The sequence below is a fragment of the Erythranthe guttata genome, chromosome 10 (genome assembly GCF_056151865.1).
Source record: "Erythranthe guttata isolate IM_541 chromosome 10, IM_541, whole genome shotgun sequence".
NCBI classification, from domain to species: domain Eukaryota; kingdom Viridiplantae; phylum Streptophyta; class Magnoliopsida; order Lamiales; family Phrymaceae; genus Erythranthe; species Erythranthe guttata.
The window spans coordinates 13815595-13826832 of NC_142542.1; the positions used below are offsets into that span (position 1 = coordinate 13815595).

At 39.0% G+C, this 11238-nt stretch overlaps 1 protein-coding gene across 1 annotated transcript; it reads right to left on the reverse strand.

Annotated features, from left to right (window-relative positions):
- Positions 1 to 4589: 4589 nt before the first annotated feature.
- Positions 4590 to 6746, reverse strand: LOC105951580 (uncharacterized). The gene is made up of 4 exons (XM_088824843.1): positions 6467 to 6746; positions 5790 to 6080; positions 5618 to 5719; positions 4590 to 5537 (listed from the first exon to the last, which is right to left on the reverse strand). Exons 1-4 carry the CDS (start codon positions 6467 to 6469, stop codon positions 5241 to 5243), a joined length of 693 nt encoding a protein of 230 aa, XP_088680969.1. The 5' UTR covers positions 6470 to 6746; the 3' UTR covers positions 4590 to 5240.
- Between the last annotated feature and the right edge of the window lie 4492 nt (positions 6747 to 11238).

Genomic DNA, 11238 nt, shown 5'->3' on the forward strand with positions numbered 1-11238 from the left:
CCACGACCGCTATTTAGAACACTGATATATATATATATATATATATATATATATATATATATATATATATATATATATATATATATATATATATATATATATATATATATATATATATATATATCGGAAGGTCTAATTCTTGAGATTGAGCTATTTTGAGTGTACTCATGTATAACCTCTCTTGGATGGAGTGATTCTCAAGATTGAGTCGTTTTGAGTATACCTACATGTACATATCTCCCTTACAGGATAAATTCATTAAGTCGAGCTGAATTTTGATCACCCGTACATGAAAACATATGGACAAATATGACTATTGCCTACTCGATAGTGCAACTACACACTCAATATTCAATAACAAAATATATTTCTCTAGTGCGACGTTGTGCAATGCACAAGTTAAAACCATGTCAGATCCCGGGAAGATAAGATAGCTTAGGGAGTGTAATAATTATGTTGCCTAATGGTGCCACGTATGCTTATGATCTACGCAAAATGTGGCATATTTGCATTTGCTAGCACAAATTATTGTGCAACACTGCGAATAAATGTGGAGCACCCAATAACATATGTTCACACTCAAAATGGTCTTCCGAAAATAATATTGTTGGAGGAATCAGGGTCGTCAACCAACATGAAATTGACCATTTTTATCTTGACAAGAGGGGCAGTGCCCAGAGCTACTGTCAATTTTACTTGTCCCATTGGGCGAACAGATACTCCCGTGAACCCTTATAACCTGGTTGAGACTAGTAAGATATCCGCCTCTAGGTCCATGCGTCGGAAACAGTCGTAGAAAAGTATATCCACCGAGCTTCCATTATCCAAAAATATGCGAGAAACATCATACCCGACTATATTGGCCGTAATGTGCAGTGCGTCTGTGTGCGGTATATCCTTGGCGGTGTAGACTTCTGGTCCAAAAGAGATGACGAGGACGCCTCTCTCTTGACTAGTATCTGACTGATTTATTTCGCTTTTTCGAATCGATATGAGGCTATGTTTCCTGGCCCTATCAGAATCCCCTTCTGTGCGTCCACCTATTATCATGCTAATAAATTCTCGCTTAGCCACGGGCCTATTGTCCTCTTCTTCATCTTCTCTTCTTCTCTTTTCACTTTCTTCGTTTTTTTGTTGCAGCTGGAAGACACGTACTCTGTTAGCTTCCTAAGTGGATAACCTCTCCAATTCGTCCCTCAGCATGAAGCATTCGTTAGTTTCATGGCCATAATCGTTATGGAAACGATAGAACCGACTGGCGACCGCAGTTCCACGAGGTGGATCACTATGTTCTCGAGGCCAGTGCAATCTAGAGTGGTCGACTATCTGTTCCAGGATAGTTGCCTTTGACGTGTTCAGCTCGGTGTACGCATCGTACCTCGGATCTCCTATTTTAAACCGCGCCGGGGGGGCCGCGGCGGATTGTTCCCTCGAGTGGAAGTATACTGAATTGAAGGTTGATCCTCATGAAGCCCAACTAGGGGTCATGAGAGCGGTCGATATTGTTCCCCCGCTCGAATATGAGCACGGACTGTAACCCCCTAGCGTTTCTCGCCAGCTCCTCTGCCTCTGACCCGTTCTCCCTCTTCCATATTCCGACAATCCTCGAGATTAATGTATTTTTCAGCTCGTTCAAATAGCTCTGGAAAGGAAGAAACATTTCTCTTGCCAAGTGATCTAAAGAACTCTCCGGTGGCGTAGCTGGGACCTCAAATTTTGCCGTTGAAAATCGTCAAACGTACTCACGGAGTTCTTCATTGTCTCTATGTTTCAATGCGAACAGGCCCATGGCCGTCTTCTGTTGTTTCCTAGAACTTGAGAAGTAACGCAAGAACTTTTCACTGAAGTCCTCGAATGATACGATGGATTCTCGCGGCAAATTATTGAACCACATATGTGTTGGGAATCCGACACGTGTACGCAGTGGAAAACAAAAATTTTATGCGATTATAAACAAATTTAAATCACATAATCACATGCCCGATAGTTATAAACAATTAATTGCGTACCTTTGCGCTTCTAGCGAAATTAAAAACAACATACATGCGAATTATTTAATCGACATTAAATCAATTAGCATGCTCGCATTAAATCAATTAACGTGCTCGCAATAAATCATGAATTTCATGTAATAATATAAAACAGACAAACTCATAAAGCATACTACGAAAACGATCATGCATAATTTAATCTAATTAAATTAATTTCGAACAAATACCGGATTCGAGAATTTACCTCTTCAAGCGTGAGGTAGGCGCACGAAATGAAGCAAGATTGCCACGGAAACCAATCCGTGCAATCCGGAAGCGGCGACGGCGAGATCAATGGCAGCGCGTGAGGATCACGCGCTGACTTCGGGCGGCGCGTGGGAGCGCGTGCGTCGTTGGCTCGGGGGTTGCTCCTCGATTCTTCGATTCTTTGATCTTCCTCCTCTTGGATTTCACCTCGTATACTTCGATCTACTAAAACGTGGCACTAGACATGCAATAGTTAGAATAAACGGAAAGAATAAAAGGAAGAATAGAACTACCACGATTGATCGGCCAAGAGAGGCCGATTCCGGCGGTGTTTCGGCGGCGAGGGCGGCGGCCGTGAGCTAGTATGGCCGAGAGAGATAGAGGGCGAGCGGCTAGGGTTTCGTGAGATGTGTTATCTTATGTGCTAGACCTATAAATCAAGTATTTATAGTGTCTTGCATAAAAGCCCTAACGGGCTTAAGTTGGACCGAGCCCAACAACTTAAGTTCGTTAGTTCTTTACTCGCTCGTTTCTCTCAATTCAATGATCGGAAAATTGTAACGATTACATTTTCGGAATCATTACAATGTCCTCATCATTATGAGTGCCAATTGTCGATTTCCAACTTTCTAAAAGTGGAAACCCTAATTCAGTGCACTTTCTAAATTTGGAAACTTCCCGATTTAGAAAGTTCACTAAGATGTTCGCCTATTATTTTCCTTTTCTTATTCTCATTCATAATTCCAAATTACGAATGTTGGACCCAATCATATTGACTTTCAATCATGCAAAGATAAAACATTTTCATCTCTGACCGTTTATTCAAAGATCTCATGTGCACGAGCAGTGTGACCCTCGATGGTACAGGTGTAAGCTAGCCCTGGGTCCACAACCCTTTGTGGTCAAAACTCGTCCCTTACAGTTACGATTAAGATGAAGCTCGTTTCACCTTAATTACCCAACAAATCAAGATTGGCGTCTAGCAACTACGCGTCATGATTCCCTAGATACAAATGAAGTGCCTGCAAGAACCTTTTGATATAGTTAGCGTACAGTACGATCCCTTCGATTCATATGTCCCGATTGAACTAGAGGCATTGGTTCATCGAGACCTCCTTAGTAGTTCACTGACTGTGCGATCGTTCTAAGTGTTGTAATCGTTACGTGCATGACTTAGAGAATCGAATTCTCTAAACATCACTTAGTCAGCTCTGGCCAGAGACTTAGAGATTACAAACTATGAGAACACACATGACATCCAAGACTATTCTAGCGATCGAATCCCCGACTACAATGCACAAACCTCCCACTAGATTTCAGACTGTACGAACACTGGCCCTTGGGGTGGTCCTCGGTGGAACTCAGGGACATGTCACGATACAGTTGGTCCTCTAGTGAAGTCACGGTGATATCTAGGTCATAAGGACTAATGGTGTACAACTATACCATAGATATCTCTACTCGATTATTGAGAACCACTTAGAGATTTCTAGGGTGAGGGAGTTCAGTGAACTCTTCAACTTACGAGCACCCACTTATGCATGCCGATATCACAATACCGTTTACTGATGAGATGCAGTACACATACACTAAGTGCTAGTCTCTTAATGGGAAAGGCCGATATCCTCATTGGTGGCGTAACCCTTCGACTAGGAACACGTTTAACAGTTATAATACTAAAGTAAATATCTCACGATCCTAACGATCAATTACTAGTACTTGTAATAACTGTAAGAACTATATCTATGCTTGTGACAAAGGGACAAACACTACACCATATAAAGGATTTTCCAATGGATATATCCGTTGGTATAAATATTTCTAACGGCGGAAAAGCATTAGAAATAGTGCGTGAGAAATTTTGATTATGTAGTTTCTGACGGATATATCCGTTAGGTAAATAAATAAGACCGTTAGAATAAATATATTTGCTAACGGATGTATCTGTTAGAATTACTATTGTAACGCTTGGTTATGTAACACTATATCTACCCTACTAACGGATATATCCGTTAGAAGATTAAACGAAACTTTAGAAGAATACATGTTTCTAACAAATATCTCCGTTACGAATAGTACTGTAACGTTTCAATTGTTAACACTCTAGTTGTAGTACTAACAGATATATCCATTAGAATCGTAAATCAAAACCATTACAAGCATAAAGTTTCAAATAATTATATATATTCATTAAAATGGTTTTTATTGTAATATTTTTTTATTAATTCATAAATTCACTCAAAATATATATATATATATATATATATATATATATATATATATATATATATATATATATATATATATATATATATATATATTATTAACTCAATAAGACATATACAAATCATGAGAACCATTCTCCATAACCAATATCATAGTGAATAATACACACAGTAAATCATAAGTATAACCATTTCTTGAAAATCAACTCCTACTAGAAATACTGTTGTACAATGGAAATAAGAAGTTTAATAGAAAATACAAAAAATCCATATGGACTATTCACTATTACAAAATTTATCCTTGGCTGGTTCACATTAACTAAAGTTTCAAGCAACAAACTTAAAAATAAAATACACAATGCAAGCTCAAACAGGTGCTAACCAATTCTCGAACCAAATCACATATCCCCCTTGAACAAAGCCGGCCAAAGTATCATAACCACCTTGAGGAGGATCTCACAATCAAGCATTAGGATTAATCACTTCTTCTATATATATATATTTTTTTTCATTAATTCCAACATTTTTTGAAATGACACGTCTTAGATGTACCATCTGTCACCACATGCCCGATTGCTACTTTTTTACCAAACTTATCAAATAAATAGACTCGAGGATTTTCAACAAGAGTAATCGTTGGAGGGACTGGTGCTACTCCAAGGGTGCGGAAATTATTGTTTAGGTGTTGAGTAGCATAAATAGAAGGGCTAACAGAATTTGATCCAAGCTCACTTGAAGATGTAGGTGTATCACTTGTTTTTTCCATTTTTTCCAATTTTTAAAATAGCGAAAGAAGCATACCTTCGAGGCCATCAAATCTTGAGAGTATCGCAGCCTTCTCATCACTAGCATCTTTAAGAGCTTTATCTTTTTGTTCAATCTTTGACTTCGCTACCGAAAGATGAGTAAGTTGCTTTTTGGATATGTAGGAACCTACGGCACGAACTCCTCCTTTTTTCTCGTTTCCAAACACTTCGGCTATCTCATCACTATCAATGTCTTCCCAAGTCTCCGTACATTCCTCTCCAGTACAGCTTCGAGATTTTCTTTTATTAGCAGCGGCCTTCACTTGCTCCTATCATATCAAATATGAAATTGGTGAAAAAAAACTAAAACTAAAATAAGATGTTACAAACTATGAAATACTTCACTTACATATTTATCCTTAGCACTCTCAAGAACTGTTCCATCCTTGTGCTCATGTGCAGCCAACCATTTCTCAGCACGACAAATCGGTTTCGAAGAATTTTCTTGTAGCTAAAAAATAAAATTAGCAAGTTAGGTAGGAAAAAAAACAGGAGGGATAATTATATGAAATAATACAAACCATTAAGTATTCCTTTTGAGCATAGCTTCGACGACCAAGACAATGAGAGAACACTGACGCTTTTCTATTTTTCTGGTTTTGTTCATTGAGATCCTTGTTTCTTTGATCCATTTCGTTTTCTACAAACTTTCTCCAAATAATTGGGTCAATACCTTTTGGCTTTGTTTCAGTAGGACCGTTTTTCTTTAAAAGCGCCCTCATCGAGTTTTTGTGTGTCCTAAATTTTTGGGACCACGTCTTCTCAGCCAATGGTTGAGCCACATGTGGTGGGACATCTGGTTCGAATTCACCCTGCAATTAAATTTATTTGAATTTATTAATATAAATAACTAGTATTTGGTATGCATTTTTAATTAATTTAATTTCACTTTCAACCCTCTAGTTTATTTACCTATTAACCCAATATGCCAGTAAATAATACATTAAAAGAGAGGCCAAATGAATGAAAATTTATACAACTCATATCATTATTCAAGGCACCAGATTGTACTACGTCATTCAAGTCATTTAATCATAAAACACAATAGTCTAAAAAATAAATGATGTACTAATAACATCAAATACTCAGTCAATCATCAACTAACCATCACAACTTATCTAGTTTTTATTAGGACCAATCACCCATAAGGACATATTGAAAAATGACAAGTAATGTAGATTGGAAAAGTAAAATTTACCATCAAAGCATTCCAAACATCATCTTTAAAATTTCGTGGAACTTCTCTGAAATCCTTGTAACTAATTGAAATGTGAGCTCTCACAAAATCACCTGTACGGGAACTCCATTGCTTCGAGTGATCACCTACTACACCCCCGTCATATTCGATTGTAATCTTCTTTTTATTTTTTTGGAGTTTTATTTTCTACAGATTCGCACGAGGGCTGAACTGGAGGACCCTGGTTACCTGCAATAGATGACATAATACTGCAAAAAATAATGTTAAAACAAATGTAAGGATAGATGAACTTGATGACAAAAAATTACAACAACAAAGCAAGTTCTTATTTAAAGAATATTCTTACCGTCATACCTAAAATGTATACAAGTAAAATTAATAAGAAGACAATTTATTGAAAAAATGTTCAAACACAAAAATTAAATTCTCAAAATAAAACAATTAACACAAAATAACATTTATGTAGAGCCATATTGTTTCAACAATTCTTCCAAATGAGGTTGGTCTTCAAGAGTAGATTGAAAGCTTGTTGGTGTTGCTAGCTCATCTACTTGACTTGCCAATCTCTTCGGCAAATACAATACTACAGACCAACCGGGATTTCTAAGGTCTTTCGAATAAAATACTTGACTTGCCTCAGAAGCAAGAATAACGGGTTCATCTAACTCACTACTACAACTCTTTAACTTATCAAAATTTACCATCACCAGATTAGAGTCAGGACAATGCTTACAACCATTTGTTTTGTCCTCTATTCTCACCCACTCGCAATAAAATACTACCTCTTGGAAAAGTGTATAATCTACCTCAATGATTTGTTTAATAACCCCATACCACATAGTCCAAGCATCTTTGAGCCTTTTGTCACTTTTTTTTTCTCTAAATGTAGTCCATGCCTTCATACATACACCACTATCTTGCGTGATAACAACATAAATACGAAAAAGGTTTATTTATTACAATAATAAATGGAAAGACCACAACCATAAGTTGGCTTGTTGGTTACCTACTCTAACAATCTCCCACTTGACCTAAAGCCAACTACCCATGAATCACAATCCCATCTCAATGTTTCTCATGGACCGACCTTGGTAAAGGCTTCGTGAAGGGATATGCAATGATCTCTTCCGAGGTGACTCGTTCTACTTTAACTTCACCTCTATCAATGATCTCTCGGATCACATTATACTTTCTCAGAATATGCTTGGACTTCTGATGAGATCTCGACTCCTTAGCTTGCGCCACGGCTTTGGTGTTATCACAGTACAACGGTACTGGATCGTTAGCAATAGGAATGACACCCAACTCTTGGATGAATTTCCTTATCCAAGTCCCTTCTTTTGCAGCTTCGGACGCTTCAATGTATTCAGCTTCGGTAGTGAAATCGGCCATCATGCTTTGCTTGGAACTCTTCCAACACACGGCACCACCATTAAGCGTGAATATAAATCCCGAGTTCGACTTTGAGTCATCCACATCCGATTGAAAACTAGAGTCGGTAAAGCCCTCTAATTTCAACTCGGCACCCCATAGACCAAAAATATATCCTTAGTCATTCGTAAGTACTTGAGGATATCCTTTACGGCCTTACAGTGAGTTGGACCGGGGTTAGACGGATATCGGCTTGTGACACTCACAACATACGCGATATCGGGTCTCGTACATAGCATGCCATACATTATGCTTCCTATGCTTCCTCGATTTCACTATGTGTCTGAGGACACATGGATTTCGATAGACGAACCCTATGGGACATCGGCAAGAATCCCTTCTTGGATTCTTCCATGCTAAACCGTTTCATAACGGTGTCTATGTACAGGCTTTGGGATAAGCCAAGCATATTTCTTGCTCTATCTCTATAGATGCGTATTCCTAATACATAAGATGCTTCTCCCAAGTCCTTCATTGAGAAACGTGTGGACAACCATGCTTTCGTTTGTTGCAACATTCCTACGTCATTCCCAATGACTAGAATGTCATCAACATAAAGCACCAAAAATATTACTGCCCTCCCACTAACCTTCTTGTATACACAAGGTTCCTCCGGGTTCTTCTCAAAATCAAACTCTTTGATAGTTGAGTCGAACCTAATGTTCCAACTATGGGATGGTTGTTTCAATCTATAAATGGATCGCTGGAGTTTGCAAACCTTTTGCTCACTTCCAGAAGACATGAAGCCTTCCGGCTGCGCCATGTAGATTTCTTCCTCAATGTCTCTATTAAGGAAAACGGTCTTCACATCCATTTGCCATATCTCGTAGTCGTACCACGCAGCTATGGCCAGCAAAATCCTAATGGACTTCAGTATCGCGACTGGTGAAAAGGTTTCCTCATAGTCAACACCTTGCTTTTGAGTATATCCTTTCGCTACCAATCTAGCTTTATAGGTCGATACCTTTCCATCTACTCCAATTTTCTTCTTATAGATCCACTTGCAGCCTATGGGAACTATTCCCTTACGTGGATCCACCAAGGTCCACACCTTGTTGGAGTACATGGAGTCCATTTCGGATTTCATGGCAGTTAGTCAATGTCCCATGTCCGCATCCGATACGGCCTCATTGTATGTGCTTGGATCTTGTCCAAGATTAACATGATCTTCGTCATTTTCGAGGAGGAATAACCTATCCGCCATTTTCCGAACTCTTTCGGATCTACGCACCATAGGTTCATGAGGTATATTAGTGGATTTTTGTATTGGTTCGGTTACTTGTTTTTGTGCTTGAACTTCACTTTGCGGTTCTTGAACTACTTCAAGTTCTATCATGCTGCCTTTTCTATCGGATAGAAACTTCCTTTCCAAAAAGGTGGCATTTCTCGAAACAAACGTCTTTGCTTCCTTGGCATAATAGAATTCGTATCCCATTGAGTCTTCGGGATACCCCACAAAGTAGCACAAGTCGGATTTACTATCCAACTTGTCTCCCACTAATCGGTTCACATAAGCGGGACAACCCCATATCCTAATATTTTTGAAGTTGAGTTTTCGGGAATGCCAAAGTTCATAAGGTGTGGATTTAACTGCTTTGGTGTTAACTCTATTCAGCAAATACGCGGCAGTGCGAAGTGCATGACCCCACAAGTATGCCGGTAAGTTGGTGAACCCCATCATAGATTGAACCATATCTAATAAGGTTCTATTCCGACGTTCGAAAACTCCATTAAGTTGAGGAGTTCCAGGTGGAGTCCATTGAGATTGTATTCCATTCTCTTTTAGATAGTCAATGAACTCGATGCTCAAGTATCCTCCACCACGATCGGATCGTAGTTTCTTAATACTTCGCCCGAGTTGCTTCTCTACTTCGAGTCTAAAATCTTTGAACTTTTCAAATGTTTCGGACTTGTACTTCATCAAGTACACGTACCCATATCTAGAGTAATCGTCGGTAAAGGTAGCGAACTAGTTGTATCCACCCTTTGCACTAACACTTAGTGGACCACATACGTCTGTATGGATCAAATCCAAAAGACCTTCGGCCCGCTCCATTTTCCCTTTGTAGGGTGACTTGGTCATTTTCCCTTTAAGGCAAGATTCACAAGTTTATAGGGATTTCACGTCGTCCAAAGTGAACAATCCTACACTAACAAAATCGTTCATCCTTGTTAAAGAGACATGACTTAATCTAGCGTGCCAAAGTTGTGCGGGGTTTTGCTCTATCTCCTTACGTTTTGCTGATATAACATTAATAGGTATTTCACTTGGATTTAGTGCATACAAGTTGTTTAATAGTCGTCCCTTGCAAATCAAATTTTCATCCTTTTGTATAATGCAAATCGAATTTCCAAAAACAAAAGTAAAACCTTCAATATCTAATACAGGAATAGAAATAAGGTTTCTAATGAGAGAAGGAACAAATAAACAATCGTTCAAAATAATAAAAAAACTAGAATCCAAAACATTTAAGTAAATTGTGCCAATGGCTTCAGCAGCAACTCTTGCTCCATTCCCCATCCTTATGTAGGTCTCACCCATTCTAAGCTTTCTAGTTCTTGTCATTAGCTGCAAATCATTACATAAGTGTGAGCCACAGCCCGTATCCAATACCCAAGAAGAAGAATTGACAGACAAATTTACGTCAATGAAATACGTACCCTTTTCTGAACGTTTTTGCTTTAGGTAAGCCTTGCAGTTGCGGCGCCAATGTCCTTTCTTTCCACAATGATGGCAAGCATCATCAACTTGCTTGCTGACCTTTGCCTTGGGGCCCCCACTACGTTCACCCACTTCGAACTTGCTGTTTGTGAATGGAACTCTTTCTTTTCTCTTCTTTTGGGAAGAACTTTTCTTTCCAGAAGTAGCAGCAATGAGAACAGACTTCTCTTTCTTAATGGTGGACTCGAAACTGACCAACATGTTCATTAACTCATCCAATGGAGGATCTAGTTTGTTCATGTTGAAGTTCACTATGAACGATTCATATGAACTAGGAAGAGACAACAGGATCAAATCCAACGAGAGCTCGGCAGGGAGGGTGACATCGAGATTCACTAGCTTTTCCAGGAGAGTGGTCATTTTGAGACAGTGCTCGTGGACCAAAGTCCCTTCGCGCAGTCTCGCAGTGATCAGCTCCTTTGTAGCAGCGTACCTCGATGCCCTAATATTCTCACTATACATGCTATCGAGATGAGCCTTGATATCGAAAGCATGTAAGTGAGACTCATATTTCCTTGCAAGCGCGGGCTCTATGGCTGCTATCATGTAGCACCTAGCATGAGTGTCATCTTTCTTCCATACTTCATAAGTTTCCTTTTCAGCATCGGTCGCAGTGTCG